At 37.4% G+C, this 24,521-nt stretch overlaps 1 protein-coding gene across 1 annotated transcript in view; it reads right to left on the bottom strand.

The window, feature by feature from the left end:
• C6H4orf50 (chromosome 6 C4orf50 homolog) overlaps positions 1 to 24,521 on the bottom strand; it is an 84,662-nt gene that overhangs the window by 40,599 nt on the left and 19,542 nt on the right. The window contains exons 5-6 of the mRNA XM_051965390.1: positions 22,938 to 23,065; positions 6,378 to 8,885 (exon numbers count right to left, since the gene is read on the bottom strand). Coding sequence (XP_051821350.1) covers positions 6,378 to 8,885; positions 22,938 to 23,065 — 2,636 coding nt within the window. The remainder of the gene's footprint in view (positions 1 to 6,377; positions 8,886 to 22,937; positions 23,066 to 24,521) is intronic.

Below are 24,521 nucleotides of genomic sequence, written 5' to 3'. Positions count from 1 at the left end.
ACGAAAGAAATTGTAAAGAATAAAGGTGACCCAAAATGTGGGGGCTGCCTCTGGAGGCAGTGAGCTCTCTGTCACTGGAAATCTTTACCCAGAAGCTTGATGGACAGCTGTTCTATATGCCAGAAAAGAAACATTCTGCATGGTAGACCTCCATTTTTATTTAGCAAGGAACATGCCAAATAAGCATGAAGCTAGAGCTTCTCATCCTACAGAGAAGGATGAGGCTGAAGGAGCTAAAGCAAAGGTGTCATCCCGAATTAGTAGGAGTGATGAGAATAATACACAGGTGTCCTCAATTACTCTCCAACGTGCCCTCGGTTACCACAAACTATCCTAGACAAACAAAAACTCTCAAAAAGGATACTTAAAAATTATTTCCCAATTGAATAAGCCCTTAAGAGCTCTGAGGGATACTCGCTTTTGTGGATTGGTAGAGAAGTAAGTGAAAATTAAAAGAAATATTGGTGATTCCTAAGAAATTTAGAATGTAATCTTCTCTTTCTCAGTCTAAAAGAGAACATTAAAAAGCATATGGTGAATATTTTGTTACTTCCATGAATTTATTCACAAGGAAATTCTGCTTCTCCAAATTTGGAAGACACAATACTTAGAATAATGCCACAAGGCATTCACTTCTATATCATGTAAGATTTTAATTCTCACCTGTCTTCCTTTGGTGGAACAAAAAGCACTGAACCAATATAATTTATATTTTCTTTTTCTTTCTTTTTTTTAAAGAAAAAAGTATAATTTAGGGAGAATGCATAATTTTAAAGGCTTCTTTCTTCAGAGACATGTTCAGTAAAGAATAAAAGGAAACTATATCATATATATTTTCATCCTGTACAGCATGGAAATAAGGAGCTTTGATCACTTCCTAAAGAAAGTTATGGGAAGATCAGAAACTAGGAAAGCTATTTTCATAAAAGGCTTCTGATATGTCAGAAATGTGCTCAAAAAAACATTGAATCTTGATAAAAGAACCTTTGGTTCTCTGTCACAACTAGCTATTTCAGCCTAGGAGACCTCAATCTCCCCACCAGTTTGTAGCAAGGGAAATGCTCAGTGAATTTGAGAGTGGGATATGAAGTCATGCAATTGTTCCATCATTATGATCAGGCTGGACTGAATGATCTCCAAGGTCTAGTCTTACTCCAACATTCCATGCCAAATGGGCTTCTAGCTTGAGCATGCTAGGCTCTATATTCTCAAGTTCCCTCCAGTTCTCTCTCATTAGAGAAGAGATTTTAACCATGTTATTATTAACCAACATCCCATGTTCACTAACATTCAGCTGAACATTCTGTAGTATTTTTCTCAGATTCCACACAACATTTTACATTCTAAGGAACCCTCAAACTTTGGCATCCTACAAATCTCAAAATCAAAGAAAAAAATTAGGGGCTTGGCAGATGAGCAGTGAGAATTTATTTTTTTTCTGAACATGAGAGAAACTTTGATATGGGAAAAAAAAAAGGAGACATAAACCCAAGAATGACAACTCCCAGAAATCAGTCTGGCTTAGCATGCATGAGTGTCTTTGCAAAAGTAGGTCCGTAAAGGTAGATGGAGTTTAATGTACAAATGTGTGTCACAGATGGCCACAAAGCCTTAACTCAAGGACTGTCAGAGAATTAGATCAGCGACAGGATGGGTTAGAGGGAGAAAGGTGGAATGGGAATATCCCTGTACCTGGATAATGGGCTTCTGATATGTCACACATGCATGAGGACCTCTGCTTGGAACTATGGATACAAATGTTCACTTGGGGAAAGATGGAGAAGATTTGCATTCAATTTCTGTTCTCACATCCCAGCTGTCCACTTGACTACACATATTTCTAGTTTAAAAAGAAAGTGTAGAGTTTAACACAAATTGCATGAAATAAATCATTTTGCATTGGGATTTTGTAGTTTACTTGAAATTCATATTGTGTAGGAGTTAGTTTTGCCATCTGATCCCAGGGAAAGAACAGATGGATAAAATTAATGGATTCACAAAATCAATTTGCAAACCTGTCGGTGAATTTCATAAAATCGCTAACAACATCTATGTATTTCCATGATATTTCCGATTGCTCTGCCCTTCCCCCCACTTGGCTAAGACTGGATAAGACTTCCTTATGCTGTTCCCACCCGAGAGAAACTGTTGTCCCCTTTTCAGAGTGGGGAGCGAGCAGAACTTTGACAGAGAGGCAGCTTTGATGGAGCAGAACACTGGGAGAATGTGGTAGGACTTCCACAGTGGGGGAATGTGGATTCAGTTTTTCTTGAATTTTGGAGTTGGAAGGGACTTGAAGGGCCGTATAGTCCAACCTCACAAATATCCCTTTTCTCACTGAATCACAGATTTGAAGTAGAAGGAGGATAAGAGGTCATTCTGCTCAAGATCCTCATTTTCTAGATAAGAAAAGTGAGGCCCAGGAAGGTTAGGTATCATCAGTGTTACCCTAAATCTTTATATCTTTATGAATTTGATGTGAAACCATGGATGAGACTGGCCTTCACTTTTCTTATATTTAAAAATTTTAAACTATATGTATATAGTTTAATATATATTATAAATATATTATATTTATATTATATCATAAATATACATATAATAGAAATATATATATATATATATATATATATATATATATATATAGGCAGCCAAATGTGGAAACATTTTATTACTACAAGTGTCTTACATGGGATGATGATAACATTGAAGATTTTTAGGATACACTGAGTTTTATATAATGTCCTCTTCAAAATAACCCAATGAGAAAGGGACTCAAACTATTATTCCAACTTTACAGATAAAGAAATGCCATTTGTTTCCTCCTCCAGTATTTCATTATACTATGGTGAAGAATGACTCTAGATTCTTGAAAGCTCCTACCAAGAGAGAAATCCTTTGAGTAGAGAAGTGGAGAATATTTAGAGCTGCACAAAATGTAAATGTTATCTAGTCAAACCTCATTTTATAGAGGTGGTGGTGGCATTCAATTGTTTTCAATTATGTCTGACTCTCCATGACCCCATTTGGGGTTCTTGACAAAGATATTGTTCAGGCTTGTCATTTATTTCTCCAGGTCACATTCAATATGAACAAATTGAGGCAAATAGGGTTAAGGTAGCTTGCCCAGGGTCAACTAGTAAGTGTCTGAGGATGGATTGAACTTAGAAAGTAGGTCCAAAGTAGGGGAAGGTGGTCAATGGAATAATACATGGGTCGCCTCCTCAAAAATGTAGGAAGAATTAAAGATTCCTGTAATTACGTCAAGTCAATCTCATAGTACTTCAGGGAAGTCAAGTGGAAGGATCCCTGAACCAGAGTTCAGAACTGGATTCCACTGCTTATTTTCTGCCTCTAAATCCCTCTGGATTTCTCAGAAATTGCCCAAACTATATCCTGGCTTTAGGCAAGGGACATTTAATCTATGCAGAAATTGATATCTTTTCCTTTTGACCTTCTACTAATATGATGAACATGGATAAAGTGAGGAAAATATGTTCAATTGACCCAAGCTATCATATACTTAGAAAGTCTAATTCTGTCCTTAATTCTATATTATAAAATGTTTGTATGAAGAGGGAGGAGGAAATCCAGAAATAATTTTGTTTGTATGAAAAACTCATAGGGTAGAAGCTCTCTCCAACAATTCAAATCAACACCTTTATTTTACAAATTTACTCTTAAAGGTGCATTGGGCAGTTGGAAATTGTCATCATACCCATGATTACACAGTTAATTACAAATAGTAATTAACTGAGTTCTTTAATTCAAGAAATGTTCTATGTCCATTATACTACACGGACTCTCTTTAGGGTGTTTATTAAGAACAAAATCATCAAAATATAGTAATCTAAATGAATAAGCTAATTAGATAATGCAAAATCATCATGCTAGAATTTTATTTTTCCTAGGCTAAAAATTTATCCCCAAATTCATATATTTTATTCACTCAATTATTCATATGGCACATTTCATCAAATAGCTACTGATGTGGGGACTAGAATATTGAATTAGGGACTCAAAAAGGAACAGTTTAATATTAAGTCCATAAGTATTTGTCTTATATCGAATATGTATCAAGAAATGTTCTAGTAAGTGGAGATGAAAGCAAAAATGAAAAAGTCGCTACCCCCAGTCCTGTCCCTCCTAGAGCTTGCAGTTAAAACATAGCAATAAATTACAAACACACAATATTAAATGAGGCATATTAGAACTATGAAAATCAAAATGCTGTGTGAGGCATTATTAAATGTCACACTTTATATCAGGATTGTCTCTATTCAGTAAGGTGCAGTCAGCCTAATGCTTTATCATTCTCTGATTGAAGATCCAAGCGTTACTAGCTGGAAAGGAGAAGTTGCAATAATGCCTTCTTGTAACAGTCAACATGCATTAATTGAGCACTTATCATGTGCCCATTTTTTGTCCAGTTCACTCATTACCTGAGTTAAATCTCCTAGAAAATTGACCTTATCTTTTCCAAACTCTGCTATTGTTTTCAGATTTCTCTTTTTTCTTCTAAAACTTGTCTTATTATTGCGTATTTCTCGAGCTCTGTGTAATTTTGCTTATTTCAAAGAAAGCTTGGTTTTACTTTCTGCATAGCAGAAATTAATTGGTAAACTTTGCAAATACAAAGAAATGCAAGAAATAATTGCTACTCTCAAATACTGTTTCTAGAGGGGAAGAGAAAATGCAAGCAACTATGCATATACAAGAAATAGATCTGGATACAGTGTGAAGGGAAAATAATCTCAGGGGGAGGGCCTTAGAGGAAGGTGAAGAGAGAGCAGAATAGGCTTCCTGCAGAAAGGTATCTGAGCCGAATTTTGAAGGAAATCATATAAACCAACATACACGATCCCAGAGTTTGTGGAGGGGAGTAATGTTTTAGAATAATGGAAAGGTGGCAAGGCACCAGATTGTGAAGAACTCTAAAAACCAAAAGGGGTTTAAATATTTGATCCTACAGATGATGGGAAATCATTGAAGGATAGTGAGGGAGGTGGGGTGAAAGAGTGGAAATGATTAGATCGATATTGTATGAAGGACAAAACAGACTGAGAATAGTAGGCAAGAAGACTAAAGTGCAGGGAAACTTAATGAAAGCTAACTGCAGGATGGTGGCTGTGTAAGTGGGAAGAAAAATGTTGTTATACTGTCCCCAAATAGCAGGAGTGGACAAAGAGGCTAGGGAACAAGGAAGAGATGCTCTATTATCCATGTAACTTAAACAGTGTGTATCTGCCTCAAAGATCTTCCAGGGCAGAAGAAACTCTGTTCTGAGACTCAGGAGGAGCATTTGCAGCCAATGATAAGATGACGAAAAGAAGATGGAAGCACTTGGAGGCTGTTTTTAGCAATGGTGGCTTTGCTGTATGGAGAAATCTGCAGAGTGCCAGACTGAAAATCTCTTGCAAAGGAGAAGCTGCCTGGCAAGGGCTTTTTTGTGCTTTTCTAAATTAAATCTTCTTATAAATAAAAATGCACAAAATACTGGGGAAATTCAATTGGAGACTGAGCAAAGATTCATAGATGTTGTTCACGTGAACTCTTGAATATTAGTAGCCACTCAATGCCCAGCCAGCAGACATAACATATAAGCCTTCATCCTCTGACTCCAAACTCATTGCTTTCCCCACTATAGCTCTAGAACATAGAAAGTTACATTCTAAAAGAGACATCAGACATCATATAACCCAATTCCTTCATTTAATATCCAAGGAAATCGTGACTTAAAGAAACCTCTCATCTGAGTCATACAGCTAGAAAATGGAAAAGTTGGAGCATGAGAACAAGTCTTTTATTTCCTAGTTCCCTCCTCTTCTTTACACATTTAAGGGAAGATTTTTCAAAGATCTAATAACCATTTGCAAACATTAAAGCACTATATTAATATTAATTATGGTTATGTTATCATTGTTACGTTATCAGGGAGAAGAACCAGGAACCATGTGTGCAACTTTCATGAAGAAAGATTTTGACCCAAAATAAAGAAGTAGTTCCTAACATTTAGGGTTATTGTCCAGCAGTGAGATGGACTTTTCTGAAAAGGAGTGACTTCCCCATCTTTGGGCCCTTTAAGTAGTGGCTGCTTGGATACTTTTTTGGGGAGGCTACTGGGGTTAATTTTAAGTGACTTGACTGGGACCACACAACTAGTCAGCATCAAGGGACACATTTGAATTTGGGTCCTCCTGACTCCAGGGCAAGTGCTGTATCCACTGTGCTATCTGGCTGTTTCATGGCTATCCTTCAAGGATGATAAGAAAGAAATTCAGGCTTTAAAAAGGAGTTAGATTAGACCTTTGAGGTCCCAAGCAGCAATACAGTTCTCTGATTCAGTGATGCTATGATATACTTTAAGGTCCACTTACCTGGGAAGAATTAGCTAGTGATTCATGTGTTTTGTGGATTTCCAACAAACTCTTCCGCTTTTTCTTTTTGTCAAAATCTACCTTTTTCTTTTCCCCCTCATTAGAGGGATTTTGAGTGACAGTGGAAATCTCAGGCTTCTCCTTCACTAAAAATGGATTCAGTCTCTTATAGTCCACATGGAGCCGAAACATGTCATTGCAAATGGGATGTGGCTTTTGTCCTTTAGCAAAAACTGGCACTTCCTCCAAAGACAATCCTTCATCTCTTGCTAGTTGGCCTAACAAATCAGTTACCTGAATTCCTTCATCTACCATGTTTGTTTTGTCCAACAGTTCCTGGATCTGCTTTTTTAGTTGCTCATTCTCTTTGCTTATTTTTTCAATATCCTTTGTTTCCCATGTAGCCTTCCCTTCCATAACACGCATCTTGTGGAGGAGCTGTTCATTTTCCTCTTTCAAGGTTTTCATCATGTCTTGTATTCCAGGCAATAGATCTTTGATTAGATCTTTATAACCAAAGCCGAGGTCATTTATCAAGGTCTTGAGTTCTTGGTTTTCTTGTGTAACCTGCCTACTCACTTCCTGTGCTTCCCGAATGTCATCCACCATCGTTTTCTGAAGATTGTCTACTTTCTTCTTCAGTGCAATATTTTCCTCCTGCAGGTCAGAAATTTTATCGTAACTTTTCCCATTGCAGTCTTCAAGGTTTGAAATTAACTGCAAGTATTTGTCTAGTTCACTTCTTAATTGAGTTATGTTTTCTAGCAAATGGAGTTTATCTTTTTCAAGCTCATCTATATTTTTCAGATTTCTCTCTTTTTCTTCTTCTAAAGCATATGCCTTCTGATTGCACATTTCTTGAGTTCTTTGTAATTTGGTTATTTCTATGAAAACTTGATTTTGCTCTTTCTGTAGATCAGAAATTAGTTGAAAAAACCTATTCTTCATGCTTTCTCGTGCTTCAGTTTTTAGAGGAAATCTGTTCAACTCAGTGGCCCAAATAGCCAATTGAGAATTTGGAATGATGATTTCCCTCAAATGAGACAATTTCTTAGAATGATTTTCATTTTTCTTGCCCGGAGCAAATATTGTTCTAATATCTGTGCCCTTTGTAAGTTTCACACTTTCAATCATATCATTCTCAGTCCCTCTTTCCAATATTTCTGAAGAAACAACATCTGTTTTACCATCTGCATCTGCTGAAGCTGTATGAGCATCCATCTTTACCTCTACCTGTAAAAATTGCAACTGTTGGGAGTATCTCCAATTCTCTTCTTCTAATTGCTTCATTTTTTGTTGGTAACTCTCATTTTCTTCCTCCAAGACAAAGATTTCCTTGAAAACATTTACTATCTCCTTTTCTAATTCATTAATTTTAAGAAAATATCTGCTATTCTTTATGTCTGTAGCCAATATTTCATTCTCACAAGACTCATCTTGCAATGGTGATTTTGTTCTGAATTCACAACATCTCAGTTCTTCTGAGAAAAACTTTTCGTTTTCAAATTCAGATCGTTTCTGAATACATTGGCCATGACTCTCATTCCCTAAATCTACTATTTCTTCATGGGATATTCCTTTCTTCTTTTCCACTCCAGACAACTTATCTTTGTCTTCCCAGGCATGAATATTTTGGAATTCTATTTGTTTTTCTTCATTTGCCTTAGATTTTTCCCTAAGTTCTATTATATTCTCTTCAAGTATATGGGCATCCTTTGGTAAATAGCCTTGGTTCCTTCCAACTATTACTGCGAGATTCCCACACTCTTCTCCTGAACCACCTGCTTGGCTCTTTTCCTGTGTTTGCTTTTGGAAAGCCCAAACATTTGACTTCCCTTTCATCTCTCCTTCCTGGAAATCAAGTCTCTCCCCGTAAGTGTTTGCCTCATTCTGTATCATTGAGATTTGAATTTTCTGCCTTTGCTCGGGATAGCAACTGGTTTTCTGGAAACAATTTCTTTCTTTTTCTTCCACGTGTTTTGAGTATTTTGTCCCATTAGTTAGAATATTGGAATCACTGAAGCCCCCTGAAAAGTTTTCCTTTTTGTTTGTTCCATTTTGTGAAAATATATCCTGACTTTTTAACCACATTCCTTGCTTTTCTTCTAATTCAAGTTCTAGCTTGAGAATTCCTTCTCTCTTGTCTAGAGTCTCCTGGGACATTCCTGTGTATTTTCTGAAAATACCCTTTTTGGGGGTATTTTCTTTGGGGACTCGGGGAATCTGAGTCCCAGGAGTCATATAACTCTGAGGAAGTTCTTCTTGGAAAAAATCTTCTAGAACAGTAAGATTCCCAGCAAAAGGTGGGACAACCATGGGCATTAACAAAGGAATCACAGACTTCTCTGATAAAGAAAATGACTCTTTGTTTTGTGGTTCTGGAGTTGCTCTTGAAAAATTGAGTTGATTAAAAGGGAATAGATGATCATCATTAAACTGTCCTGAGGAAGGTCCACAAAAAAGGAAAAGGATTGTCTGTGGATCTGAGGTCGTCACACCCAAACAATCCTGTGAATGAAAACAACAGAAGAAACCAAATCTTTAATCCTCATTTGTCTCTAGCCATATTTACTGGGGAGTGGGGGGGGGGGGGGGGGAGGGGGGAAGGGGAGGGAGAGGTAGGGGAGAATGGGGGTCTACTAGGTACTCAGCATAGTGCTAGATATTTCCATATTAAAGGCAATGCTACCTATTCCTTATATAACTTACAACATTGTCAGGGATTGTTTTGGTTTCGTTTTCATATTCTGTTTGTCTGTTCTATAAATGCTTACAAAGAGTTGGGCACATAGTAAGCGCTTAATATGAGGTACTAGACAGCATACTATATTGAGTACTGGACTTAGGCTTGGGATGACCAAGTTTGATGAGTCAAGCAGTGACTCAGTTGCTTGCTTAGTCACAGTTTTCTTATCTGTAAAATGAAGATAATCATAGAACTCACTGATAGGATTGTTATAAAAATCAAAGGAGATTTTAAATATATATATATGTGTGTGTGTGTTTGTATATATCTGTGTATATATACAAATAATTATATGTACATGTGTGTATTTTTGTATATGTGTGTGTACCTAATTTGCTGTTGCTTAGTCATTTCAGCTGTGTCTGACCCTTCATGACTCATTTAGGGTTTTCTTTGCAAAGATACTTGAGTGGTTTACCATTTCCTTCTCTACCTTATTGAATTAATGAGGAAACTGAGGCAGACTCAGAGGATAAAGTGACTTGCCTAGGCTCACATAACCAAGTATCTGAGATCAGATTTGAATTCAAAGATTAAGTCTTCCTGATTCCAAGTCCAGTGCTTTATCTACTCGGCTACCTAGCTGCATATATACATATATGTAGCATATAAAAACACATGGACATAAGCATAATCATATTCATCTGTATATATAGAGAGAGATAGGAGTAGAATGCTTTGCTAATCTTGAAGCATCATTTAAATGTTAATTATGGCTATTATTATTAATCATGGATGATTAGGTTGATTATCATCTGGTCAGAAGAATAAGAATTTGCTAGTAGGCTCCATATGGTATATTGAAAATATGTTTCAGGATTAGCCTGCTAAAGGAGAGTTCATTCAGACTTCACCATTTAGTCAGTCTTTGGGATAGAGAACAAGGGAGCTGGCAGATAACGGGGAATTCTCCAAATGGAGAGAATGGAAGGAAGTGGAGGAAAATAGCCATTCAGAAATAAAGACATGCATTCTCCTGCAAAAATACTTTAATGGGGGGAATAGAGAGAATTTTTTTTTTCAGATTCATTTTTTTTGATGAGCATTTAGGATTAGTGTCAACTCTAACTCTAAATGAAAATTTCACAGGGCCTTAGTTTGATATTCACTCTCTTGCATTCTGTTTTTAATTTATCCATGAGGTAGGAAGAAAGTGCAAAGCTGGATTTGTCCTTATAGAAATGGTGAGTTCACTATTCCCAAATCATAGCCCCACTTGAGCTCTTCTACCCAATATGGATAATATAATAGGCACTAGAATATAGAGGTTAAAATTTCATATAAACAAGATCCACATAAACAAAGTAAACATATGAGAATTAAATAGAAATAAAACCATCCCCCCCAAAAAAGTTGCAAGGTAGACTGCAATTAAGCACCAGACAGGTAACAGAGACCCAAAGGATTTCTAGATTTCACAGGTTCCTTTAACATAATCAACAAGGCTAAGCTGTAGTTTAGTGTCTGGGATACATAATGGCAATCTCCCAGATTTCTACAGGGCTTTCCAAATTACAGCACCTTTTTCATGTTATCCTTGTGAGACTGCTGTACTATGATTATTATTATTCTTATTGCCATTTCACTTCACAGATGAGGAAATGGGCTCAGAACCCAATATAATACATTTAATTTGAGGCTGAGATGGGCGTGAACTCAAGGTTTTTCTATGTAAAGGCAACTTTTTCAGTAAAAATTCACCCAATTGAAGGTCATTTACCTTGAAGACTGAGAGTGTTCCTCTTCTATCTCCTCTATCTTCCACATACCTGCTGGACTGACATTTCTAAGCACAAGCCTATTATCTCCCTTGTTCAAAAAAACCTCAACAGCTCTCTAGCTAAAACAAAAACTCCTTTGTTTGTTTCAGTCTCTTTACCACCTGGGTTCCAAGCTCTCCTTCCAAATACTTCACGTGATTTCCTGCTGGAGTATTGTGCTTTCTAGTCAAACTGACTTGGTACTCCAATCTAATATTCCACTTTCCATTTCCATTCCTTTATACAAGCAGCTTCTCATGCCTACAATGCTCTTCACCCTTCCACTCAATTACTTAAAGGTTCACCCAAGGGGCCACTTTTCTAACAAGATCTTTTCTAATTCTCTCAATTAATGGTGCTTTTCATAATCCCTGAAGTTACTCTATGTATAGACTTTTATTTGGCCATGCCCTTGTTATAATCATCCAGAAGAAAGTAAATTACTTGAGGGAAGACTGTCTCCCAAGGGGTTAAGAGAGTCCTTAGAACATCATGGATGCCTAGTAAGTGTTTCTTGAGTTAAATAGAACTTCGGCTGCAAAGAAGACATTGCACAAATGCCACACAATTTATTAATGATCGGAGATAGTCTGATCTTCACATTGAACCAGTGAATTCTTAAACAATAATCAAACAAGTTTGATTTGAACAAACCACTTTGTTTGATGGACCTCAGGGTTCTCAAATATAAAAAAAGGAGTTTCTGATTTCAAGGTCATTTTTATCTCTTACATTTTATAATTCCATCAATCAAAAAGTCCAGTCCCTCACATTAGATATAACATCCAAAATCAAATTTTAAAAATGTGTGATTCTCTTTGTGACTTTTGTGTCTTATTCCCTGAAAACAAACTGACATTTTTTTTTAATACAGCACAGATTGTTTCAATTAAAAAAAAAATACTGAACCATACTATGTTATTTGAATCATAATTTCTTGTAGGAACATATTTCTGTATTGTGTGGGAAGCATTAGCCAGTGATAATAATTAACCAGAATAAATTGAAGATATATAAATATTCAATTCAATTCAGCAATTTTTTATTAGGCACCTGTTATATTTGTTGTGTTGTGCTAAATAATAGGACAAGATTTTCAGCCAGGGTCCTTCACATCATGCAGGTTACTGTCTAGTCAGACAGTGCTAAGAGAGGACAAAGCCATTCTGAGTGTGTAGGTAATATATGACCTGTACCTTAGAAAAGCAAAACAGGAAGTGCTTGGGAAATCTTATTGAGAACTCCAATGGCTTGGAGAATCATGGAAGACTTCCCAGAGGAAATGCTTTAAGGATGGGTAAAAATCCAATGGCTTCCCCACAGGCGAAAAATGTCAAGAACTATATCCAAAGGAAACCATTTGGGTTAATTATATTATAGTCAAGAAAAGGAATAATTTGCAAAAAGGCTAGTGAGGTACTTTACCTTAGACTGGGAGAATATTGCTGAAAGGCAAGCAACTGGGCATGAAAAGCAGATGTTTACAGCAATCACTTTTGTCCTAGCATATTTAAGGGGTCTTGAGATATAATCTCTGAGATGATTAAAAAGTCTGAGAGTCAGATTTTCTGCATAATTAATAATCAATTTGCTAAGTATACTAACAAATAAATTGAGGTTGAGGGTCTGTCTTGTAACCAAAGACCTTGTATAGAGGTCTCTAAATGTTTAAATACTTTTGGAAAAGAAAGTGGCTCCTAGGACGAAAATAAACTCTGGGTAGATAACAATTAATGAGAGAATAAATATTATAATGAGAGATGGGACTGGAGGATATAACTTTGATCTTATCAGCACTGACCCAGATCATTCTGCCTTCAGCGATTTAAACAAAAGAATCTATTCTCCAGAACTGCACAATGCTGGGGGTTATAGTAAGAACTTCACCTAGATAAGATGGTGTAGGTGGGGTGAATTTTTGCACAAGGTCAAAAATGTCCTTGAGACACTGAGCTTTGAATAAGCAAGTAAAAAGAGAGAATTTCTGAAACCTGATTCAAAAGCTTATAACCTTTGTAACCGTGGACAAGTCAGAATCCCTCTCTCTCTCATTTTCCTCATTTGTAAAATGGGATTAATAATAACATATACCTCCCTGGATAATTGTGAAGTTCAAATGAATAGCACATATAAGTTCTTTTGCAAACTGTATAGAATTATATAAAGATTTATCTTTAAGTTATAGACATATCTTAGTTTTTTTATCTCCAAACAGACTATAAACACTGCAAAGATAGGGATCCTGCCAAATGCTTCTTTCACATGCCCTGAAATTGTGCTTTGTAGATAGAAGATTCTGCCAAATAAACTTATTTATTAATATTCTACAATCTGTATTTTTGATCTTAGGAAAATCGATTTAGCTGGCTTTTTTTTCCCTCTACACCTATGGCTTCTCTCTTTCCAGAACCTCCATTTTGAGGAAGGCCCTCCATCAATCAACCTTCATTTATTGGATTCTGACATTATATCCCTACCATACGCTTTCTTTTTCCCTGCCCATCCTTTCTTCAGCTCCCTTTGATATGTTGCCTTGCCCTATTATAATGGACATTCCTTAAGGGCAGGAACTACTTCTTTTTGCTAATGTTTGTATCGCCAATATTTCTTTTATTCAAAATTAATTTTACCATATGAACAAATTATATCGTAGAGGCTACAACATACTTTTGTATCATTTAACTCATTAGAAATGAATCATTTCCTTGTGAATGAAAAAAAATACATATACAACTTTAGAACTGGAAAAGACCTCAGAGGTCAGCTATGTAGTCCAAGTCACACCTGATCGATAATTCCCACTGGTTTTCCAATGGGATGGATGGTTTTCCAATGGGATGGATGGTTTTCCAGGCTCTACCTACTTCTACTGAAAAGAAATCTACTACTAAAAAAGTCAAAGAACAAAAGTACAGGAAACTGGAGTTGAAAGGCAAGGAAAAACAAAGGAGATAAGTAGTCCTAATTTGTAATTGGATTTCTGTGTGTGGATTACATTGTCTTTCTGATTTTGTAAGGCATGGAAAAAATGTTCTAAGAACCAACTAAAGGCAACTAATCAGATATGGCTAGAGTCAACTAAATGGCGCTCCTTCCATGCAGTGAACAAGAATGAAAAAGACAAATTTTAATTGTGCTCACACATTAGACTTACTTAGAGTGTTATGCCACAGTTTTCTTTAACTGTCCTGACTCAGTTTCCCTGTTTCAGTTACCTTAACTGTTCTGTCTCTGACCCAGTAAAACTAAGGATTATTCGCTCTCGGGTTGTAAATTAGCAAGATAAAAGAGTAGCTCTCCTGACTCTTTTATGGATTTACAATATTCCTTTACAATATTCCAAGACCAACCCATGATATCTTTACTTCTTTGTCTCTGGAATTTTTAGGTTTTATGGCTTCCCCTCCCTGATAAAAAACTTTCCCTCCCTTTCTCCTCTTTGTCTCCAAAAAGGTATTTAAGAAGTTGGGGTTCTTCCATTCATGGCTGGAAAATGGCGTCTGGCAGCTGCATGCTGGACGCTGGATTCTTTGGGTCCTCCAGCCCTGGGACCAATATACTTATCTCTGTCTGACTGGATAATCTGAGACAAGAGTCCTGTCCAGTCAATCTTACTCTCCCATTAATAAAATATTAAAACTCTCTAATCTCTCTCCTGCCTCAGTTTCTCCGGCATTACAATTTGGAGGTTCCACCGAGATAATAGAAACTGAGAACTGGATTAGAGATTAGAGATCTCTCGGTCTCCACCTAGGCCTGAGGGGGGCTCAGGACCTGGGTCTGTTCCTTGAGAAAAGACCAGCACTCTGGCTAAAAGGAAGCGGTTCTTCAGCCTCAGTCCGGCCTACAGTGGACAACGAAATCGATTCGGCATTTGATTCGGCATTTGGGAGAGTAAGTATGTCTGGGTACCTTTTGGGGTACCATCTGGTTTTGGTTCTGTTTCTGGTCTGTTCTGTTGCTAGCAACCTGTGGTCTCAGAATAAATACCGACGGGTTTAAAATTCTGAGATGGGTATTTTCTGGGATGCTGGAGAATACTGGGTATGTTATATGTTTGCTTAATGTTGTAACTGTGTAGTCTGTGTGATATATGTTCTATGTTCTGTGTGATTTGTCTGTTATGTTGTTGGTTGGAAAACAACATTGCAACTGTGCATAGTAAATTGGAGCTCCATGTTTGTTTGTGTGTGTCTGTGTTTAAAGTTAGTAAGCTTGTAAGAGATAAGGATTCAGACTCTGTGTTGCAGGCTTAGAAAATATCAAGAAGTTTGAAAAATCTTTCTCTCTCTCTCTCTGTCTCTGGCTGACTGCAGTAGCCTGTGAGAAAAAGGGAGAAAAGGAAAAGGAAGAAAAAAAGGAAATGAAAAAAATAGATTGAAAGGGATTTGAAAGTTTGGAAAGTTAATATACAGCAGTATGCTAACATTTAAAGGAAAGGACTGATTTGTAAGGGAAATTAAAGGTTCGCATGGTGTTAGGAAGGTGAAAGAAAGACTTTTGGGAGTAGGTGAAGAGGTGGGGGAAGGAGTTACCCACCCCCACTGCCTTCTGCTACTTTACCAAAGGAGCATCTGGGAAGGAAAGTTCTTTAAGGAGATTGTTTAAGTATGTAGTCAGGGGGAAAGAGAAAGTTGGAAATGGGTGGATTTGGGAAGAAACCTGATATTGGGAAACTGATGGGTTAAATCTTGAAAAGGATCCCCATGTAGGAAATTGAGTGGGGAACCTGAGGGAAGTTTTTTCTAGGGGGTCAGGAGTGGGGAAAGGATGGCCATATGGAATCTTCTCCGCCCCTCACCCCGCTGAGTATGTTCCTGCCGCTTTCTTTTCTTAACTGATTACAGCCAGTGCAGCAAACTGTGATTTTTAAGGACATTTAGGTAATTGGTTGAATATTTGTTTCTTCATAAAGGTTTTCTTGGTTAAGAGTGTTATGCCACAGTTTTCTTTAACTGTCCTGACTCAGTTTCCCTGTTTCAGTTACCTTAACTGTTCTGTCTCTGACCCAGTAAAACTAAGGATTATTTGCTCTTGGGTTATAAATTAGCAAGATAAAAGAGTAGCTCTCCTGACTCTTTTATGGATTTACAATATTCCTTTAGAATATTCCAAGATCAACCCATGATATCTTTACTACTTTGTCTCTGGAATTTTTAGGTTTTATGGCTTCCCCTCCCTGATAAAAAAACCTTCCCTCCCTTTCTCTTCTTTATCTCCAAAAAGGTATTTAAGAAGTTGTTGTTCTTCCATTCATTGCTGGAGAATGGCATCTGGCAGCTGTATGCTGGATGCTGGATTCTTTGGGTCCTCCAGCCCTGGGACCAATATGGATTCCTTGGTCCCAGTATACTTATCTCTGTCTGACTGGATAATCTGAGACGAGAGTCCTGTCCAGTCAATCTTACTCTCCCATTAATAAAATATTAAAACCTCTCTAATCTCTCTCCTGCCTCAGTTTCTCCGGCATTACAATTTGGAGGTCCTACCGAGATAATAGAAACTGAGAACTGGATTAGAGATTAGAGACCTCTCGGTCTCCACCTAGGCCTGAGGGGGGCTCAGGACCTGGGTCTGTTCCTTGAAGCAGCTCTTCAGCCTCAGTCCGGCCTACAGTGGACAACGAAATCGATTCGGCATTTGATTCGGCATTTGATTCGGCATTCGGGAGAGTAAGTCTGTCTGGGTACCTTTTGGGGTACCATCTGGTTTTGGTTCTGGTTCTGGTCTGTTCTGTTGCTAGCAACTTGTGGTCTCAGAATAAATGCCGACGGGTTTAAAATTCTGAGACGGGTATTTTCTGGGATGCTGGAGAATATCCTCTGGGTATATGTTTGCTTAATGTTGTAACTGTGTAGTCTGTCATATATGTTCTATGTTCTGTGTGGTTTGTCTATTATGTTGTTGGTTGGAAAACAACTTTGCAACTGTGCATAGTAAATTGGAGCTCCATGTTTGTTTGTGTGTGTCTGTGTTAAAAGTTAAAATAAGCTTGTAAGAGATAAGAATTCAGCCTCTGTGTTGCAGGCTTAGAAAATATCAAGAAGTTTGAAAAATCTTTTACTCTCTTCTGTCTCTGGCTGACTGCAGCAGCCTGTGAGAAAAAAAGGAAGAAAAAAAGGACTGATTTGTAAGGGAAATTAAAGGTTTGCATGGTTTTAGGAAGGTGAAAGAAAACTGTGGCATAACAAGAGATATGGTCATAAATGTGATCCATACTTTGGTCCGAGTATTTCTAAAAGTTTAATTGCTATGTTAAAAAAACCTTCTTGAATTCTTTTATGTGGAATTGGGTCTTTTGTATAAGTTTAAATTGATTGTATTGGGTCATCCTGAGGTTATTTAAAGGGCCTCTGAACATAAGTTTTTTTCTTTGTCCTTTTGAAAATGTTTGTTATGGACAATATGCAATTTGGGATATTTTTCTATGTATTGGGTATTTTAAAAGCAAAATGATTTGTATGTATATAATGTTCACTCATGTAACATCTACCTAGATATGATAATTGTTCTAAGTTGTGAACTTACTGAGACAAAATTGCTTTCTGTTATGACTTATAAGGATATGATAAATAATTTATCAGAAATTTGATTAATGACATCTGTTATTGGAGGTAAAAGTTTTTGGGCTTAGAGTTAATTAGTTAATGCTATTTGGGAGTTTTAAAGCTCCACCCTGTGACAGTTACTGGGACAATTGATTGATAAGCTGTTAAAATTCAACTGCTTATGTTATATTATAGTTATGTTCTTGAATTTTTCCTTCTGTAACTGATTTCTCTGATCAGAGCAATGGTCATGTCGTGCCTTGCTATTTTCAGTCTGGTCATATGTAATCATGTATTCTAAATGCCTTGGGCAACTGAGTATTTTGTCTGGTCACCTGTCTGTTACTGGATATTTGTGTTTTGTTCCTTTAAGGTTTCTACATGATAACTGGACAATTAACAGGGGTCTATAAGACTGCACCCATTTGCTTGGCCTGTAAAGCAAACTCATCTCTTCACGTAGGAAACTGCTGGCCAATCCATTTTGGCCTCCTCATGTTTTGCAACAGTTTGGTGAACTGAGTCTATCTGAGAATGATCTAATCTTTGTGTTAGATTTGTGTTTTTGTTCTAGATTTTGGTCAAATTACAGATATTGGCTTGCTTCTGGAACCTGGATCAGCTTTGATTGCCAGCATGACACACCCACTCTGCAAGGAATGAGAGCCTCCTGTCACTTCATAGCCTGAAGCAGAAGTTTTAAAATGAGACCATGGACTTGACCCTGCATCGAGTGTACTTTGGACTGATATGAGGAACTTTGGGAATGGTTGATGACTGACTGTTAAACCTTGCCTGGATCATCTATTTCTGTGTGTTTTGAGATTTGGGATGGGATTTGTTAAAACTGTAATTATTGCTGATATGTTTTTAAGCCTTTTTAGGAAATGCTACTGTATTAGTCTGTTATGTATAGGGATTTTGATTTGCTCTTGGGATTTATATGGGGAATGGTCATTTGATAATTCCTTTCCGTGAGAAAAAAAAAAAAGGGAGGTAGAGATAGAACATTGGGGAAACTGGTATATTTTTTTCAAAATACCTGAAAGAATGGGAACCCCTAGCTTCCTATTCACTTTGCCTTAGGCATTTCTGCCCCACCTCCTGTCTCACTAGTTCAGATTGAATTTGGATGTTTTAGCTTTGGAATCCCTTATTTTGTTAAAATTGCCCTGGCAGACTCAGTTTTTGAGATTTTTTTTAGAAAAGTTTTAGAAATCAGACACCTGTCCGTGACACTGGCAGTCTCTCTGATCTGTTTTTCTATTCCTGTAACCCCAGTTCATTAAGTATTTCAGCATTTCAAAGGACCTTGAAGTTTGGCTTGAGGCACCTAAAAAGTTTGGAGTTTGCCTGCCTTGATGGTCTAACTGTGCATAATCTGCTCAGAAATCTGTATTCTAATAGCAGTCCTGTTTCTCTGGGTGGAGACGGGTGGAGCTACTACAAGCCTCATCCTTCCCCCATGGAGAGGGCTGCCTCTCTGAATGGGCCTTGGACCCTGCTGCTTTGTAAGCAGAGACTGAGTTAAGTGCACAACTGACCACAGACCTAACTGTCCATCTCAAACTGGATTCTCTGGCTGAGGTGGTGCTCCAGAACTGGAGAGGGCCTGACATGCTTGCAACAAGGGAGCCTTTGTACAGCTGTTAACTCTGGGGTTATCAGGGAGAGACTTGCTCTTGCCATATGAGTCCTTACATTTTTTTTAGTTTTATTTTTGACTCATTTGCTTTACATAAGGTGGGTCAAAGACCTCCTGGATACCTAGAGGAAGGTGCTAAGATTCAAAGGTTTGAATATTTAGGAGAAAGAGTGTGGAATGTTATGCCACAGTTTTCTTTAACTGTCCTGACTCAGTTTCCCTGTCTCAGTTACCTTAACTGTTCTGTCTCTGACCCAGTAAAACTAAGGATTATTCGCTCTCGGGTTGTAAATTAGCAAGATAAAAGAGTAGCTCTCCTGACTCTTTTATGGATTTACAATATTCCTTTAGAATATTCCAAGACCAACCCACGATATCTTTACTTCTTTGTCTCTGGAATTTTTAGGTTTTATGGCTTCCCCTCCCTGATAAAAAACTTTCCCTCCCTTTCTCCTCTTTGTCTCCAAAAAGGTATTTAAGAAGTTGGGGTTGCTCCATTCATGGCTGGAAAATGGCATCTGGCAGCTGTATGCTGGACGCTGGATTCTTTGGGTCCTCCAGCCCTGGGACCAATATGGATTCCTTGGTCCCAGTATACTTATCTCTGTCTGACTGGATAATCTGAGACAAGAGTCCTGTCCAGTCAATTTTACTCTCCCATTAATAAAATATTAAAACTCTCTAATCTCTCTCCTGCCTCAGTTTCTCTGGCATTACAAGAGAAATGGTGAATCGAGTTCTAAATTGAAAGACAGGATATTCATGTTGTAATAGGGCATTTGACACAACAGCTATTAATCATGAGTAATCCATTGACCCTTTTTCATTCCTAGTTTCCTGAATTCTAAAATGGAGTTAATCAATAATAAGTACCTGATGGCATTTTTATAAAGTTCAAGTGAATGAACAAATTTGAAACACTTTTATAGATTTTAAAGTACTACATAAAGACACATTATAATGATAATTATGAAAAACAAAGGCGTGAATAACAAGAAACAAATGGTCTAGATGGAATTGTTTGTATTTCTGCCAATAATACCAAGTATAACTATATATGCATAAAATGTTAGTTGATCTCTATTTTAGAAAAAAATAAAAAGACTATAAAAATAGTTCTACTCTCCAGCTTATCAATGCTATTCCTGTAGTTCTTGAAAGAATAAAACAAGTACTTCTAAAAAGAAATGTAAGGGATAAAGGGAAGTGAATGTATACAAAGGAATCCTAACTTATATGAGGAGATGCAAGTGGAAGTGTGTGACATAGAAGGAAAACCATTAAACAATGAGATCTAAATGATTGGTAAAGCATTTTGTTTTTTCAGAGAAGAGACTGTGGTCCATGTCAGGAGATAGGTAGCATCTTCATGTGTGCCAAGGAAAAGTTAAATAAAATATGGTTCAAAAGTGTTCTGTCCTTCTTGAAATTACTGTGTATTATTCTGCATGTATTGCAGATTTACTTATCCTCATTTAACTAGCATTCATTAGGAGCCTAATATGTGCTAGGCAGAGTCCTGGGGATGCAAAGACAAAAACAAAACAAAACATTCCCTGTATTCAAGGAGACTGAATTTTCCTGGGCAAAAACTGCATAGGCATTAAAATACACAAAAGTTAAGCATGCGTGTGTGTGTGTGTGCGCATGTGTGTGTGTGTGTGTGTGTGTGTGTGTAATAGATATAATTTTTGGAGGGAGTGACACAAAATAGGTGGAAGACTTATTTTAGAATATACTGTGGAAGTGAATATGAGCTTTAAAGGAAGCTAGGAATTCTATAAGGAAGAGTTAAGGAAAAAGCACCTTGAAGATCCAGGGACCAGCCTGTGCAAAATCATGGAAGTGCAAAGTGACTATTATTCATGAGAAAGAGAAAACTCTTTTATTTGGGAGACCAAATGAGAAGTACTTTGTATTTTCTGGAAAAGTTAAACTGGAGTCAAATTATAAAGGCTTTTAAAGCCAAATTAGAGAATTTATCATTTAGCCTAGAGTCAAGGAGGGTGGCTTAAGCTTCTTAAGCTGGAGGGGGAGGAGGAGAGAGAAGGGGGAGAACCATGGTCAGAGCCAACCAGAACAGTAGAGAGAGAAATATGACAGCTATGTGAAGACCGGATTGGAGAGTAGAGAGATTGCAGTCAGGGAAACATTTGAACAGTTTGGGCAAAAGGTCCCAAGAGCCTGAATTATGGTAGTGGCTGGAGCAAGAGCAGGGAGAGAAAGATATAGGTTATAAATCTCCAGTAGAATCTAAGTTCTGAGGGTGAAGGGGCTATGTCATTTTTTTACTTTTTTTCTCAGCACCTACTCATATAGCAAGTATTTAATAGATGCTTGTTAAATAAAAGTATGTAAATCCACATGTCCTATCTGATGGAAGTTCATATGATCCTAGATGTCCAGTTGGCAGGAAACCCAGAGAGGTTCCCTCATTTTTCAGATAAGGAAAATAAGGCTCATGGAGGTTAAGTGACTTTAATTGCTCAAGCTCAAGATAATAAGCACCAAAGGTGTGCGATCTGAACTTCGACTCTCTGGCTCTAAAGTTAGTGCTGTTTCCACTGTACCACATGATGTCCCTAACACAGTCAGAGTTCATGGAAGAAGAGACGTAGAGGGCCAGGAGGAAAGAGCCCATTTCAGGTGCCAATTTCCCTTCCAATAAACAATAGCAGAGACAAAGCTATTTAATACAGTGATAAAGATCCTTATGACTGAAGCAAAATTGCTATATAATAGATCAAAGACACACCTTTGAACTTAAAACAGGAAAAGCAGTCACAAGGAGACCAAAGGCATTTGGGAGAATAGCATTTGAGGACATTGGTATGATAATTTTACTCTGATGTGTATCACAACTACTTATAATTCTATCAAAGTGGCCAAAATCCCCAAATCCAGCCTAACCATTTGCATCTCAGTGGATTAGGCCGATGCTGGAATATCCAAGAGTGTACTATGTATTGGCTCTTTAAACATTGGAATCACACATATATTTGTCTCTCTGACCAATAAGTTTGAAGATTTCATAGGAATTCTTCCGCCTGGCCCTCTGTTTGCACCCGCTTTATCACTGCTGAAGTAGGACTTCAACAAAGAGACGAGTAGGGGGTTGAAGTGAGGTCCTTCAGAGAGGCACAGAGGCAAGCTCTTCAGCCTTCTTAGAGCAGGTGGCTGAAAGTTCTGGACTTGGATCCAGGACCATGGCCAACCCCTAGGGGTGCCTTACCAGGAGCAGCTAAGGATTACGTATTCAGAGTCCAATCAGTCTTGGGAGCACAGGTAGAATGTTTATCACTGCTGTCACTCATGAAAATAAAGATTTCCAAAGAAAAGTGAGAGTTTGGAAGAAGTGAATGGCTGAATGGGAAGAGGTGTCTAAGAAGGCAATTTAGTATTTGAAAACATAGGAATCCTTGCCTAGGGATGGAGTCCAACCAGCAAGTGCAGTGCACCTGTCTGTTTCTCTATTCTAATACCATCCAGTTGAGAGCTTAGAAAACTGCCCATGTTCTGTGGGGGAGTTAGAGAAACAGGAAGAGAAAACTTTCAATAATGAAAATCTGAAAACAAAGAAATATTGCTCGAGGGGGAAAAGGTGAATATTTTTAAAGGTACCATTGTGACTGCGCAGGGAACTCTAACTGATACAAGTTGTAAAAGGACACAGAGTGCTCAGGAAGGGATGGGCTCCCCCTCACTGGAGCTCTTTACCTAAAAGCAGGATGATGGTGTGGTGAGGACGCCACAAAAGGGATTCTAGGGCACCTCTAAGTTGGATCAGACATCCTCTGAAACCCTTTCTACCAATTGGTCTCTGACTAGGCTGTTCTGCCAGATGGAGAAATGTGGTCTCACCTGTTCGCTGTCTGATATTTTGATTTCCTCAAGGAGTTCATTCAGGTTGTCCCCAGTGGGCATTAAGGCTGCTGATCCTTCCATGCCTCCAAATGAGCCCCAATTGCAACCTTGCTCCTCTGGCAGCCCTAGAATGATATGGTTTTGCAATAAATAGAGATATATATTTAGAGGTGTCCTAAGTGATTTTTGTAGGCTTCATGAACAGTTAACAGTACACACCCATTGTCTATGATGTCATTTAGAAAACCCCGTTTTCTCTGTTCAATAATTGTTGCCTATTTTTCTATATGGGCTTTTAAAGGATCTCTGGTATCTTGGTCTTCCAGGCAGTAAAAGAAGAGAGGATAAAATAAAAGTCCTCCTTGTTTCCATGGTAGCATTAAGAATTTTTTTTAATGCAAGAAAGGATAGTAGAGTAGAATTAATAGTCTGAGAGTTTTAATCTAGCTTTAGTTGTGTTAGGTGCTCTGAGTTTTAGCTTCATCTGTGAGATAGAAATCATAGCACTTGACTTACCTGTCCCACAGAATTATTGTGAGACCAGAATTAGGATACAGAGGTGATAGCATAAAGGATGACATACTCTCAAGTCATAATGCACCAATAACCATAAAATGAGGAGGCAAGAGACTCGAGTCCTAATTCCAATGTTCCAATAAATAAGCTCGCTGTTCTGCAATAAATAAGCTCTCTCTGGACTCTACTTTCTTCATTTTCAAAATGAAAGATTACAAGATTTCTAATGTTCTTTCCAGTTCTATAATTCTAAGATCTCTTTAACCTCTGGAATTCTATATTTATGTTCAAAGGTTACCTGTAACTCATATGTTATGGCTACATGCCCTTTCTGTTCTAATATTCTTTATGGAAAGACTCTTCTGGGTCTCATCTCAAGCCTTCCATTTTTAAAAGACCTGGCATGATGCAATAGAGAGAAATAGGTTTTGGAGGCAGGAGGAGCTGAGTTCAGATCAGATTCAGATGTTTGATTATTTGTTGGATAGCTCTGGGAAAAGCAATTAACTCTTTTGAACCTCAGTTTTCTTTTCTGGAAAATGTAGATAATGGCATCTAATTCACAGATTCTATGAGGTCCAAATGAAATAAATAAATATATATTTTGAAACTTTAATGTACTATACAAATGTTAGTAATTACGGTGGTTGCAATTGTTTATTATTATTATTATTATTACTGATTTACAATGTTTTATGTTCTAGGATCCCTTCCAACACTAATATTCTTTTTTAATGAAAAAAAAAAGTAGAAGTGAGGATGGAAATGATTGATAATCAACTAGTATCCAATGTATTAATAGTATTTAGATAAAACACTATGAATTTTGGGTTAATGTTCAGTTTTCATCATTTTCACAAATATTTTCTTTCAGCGTGTATTGGATCTTGAAATGATACCTCAGTAAATTTTAATGAAAATTAACAGAATGGCTGTATCCACCAGGAACTCATAAGAATGTCAAAGAAGCAGAGACTAGGTTGAGATAAGCAAAAGGTGAAACAAATTGCCAATATCCAATGCCAAGGCCATTAGAAGGATCATAGAGAGCTCCTTCATCCTCTC

The sequence above is a fragment of the Antechinus flavipes genome, chromosome 6 (assembly GCF_016432865.1).
Source record: "Antechinus flavipes isolate AdamAnt ecotype Samford, QLD, Australia chromosome 6, AdamAnt_v2, whole genome shotgun sequence".
Taxonomy (NCBI): domain Eukaryota; kingdom Metazoa; phylum Chordata; class Mammalia; order Dasyuromorphia; family Dasyuridae; genus Antechinus; species Antechinus flavipes.
The sequence above is the reverse complement of the archived record's forward strand: the minus strand, read 5'-3'. Positions and strand labels throughout refer to the sequence as shown.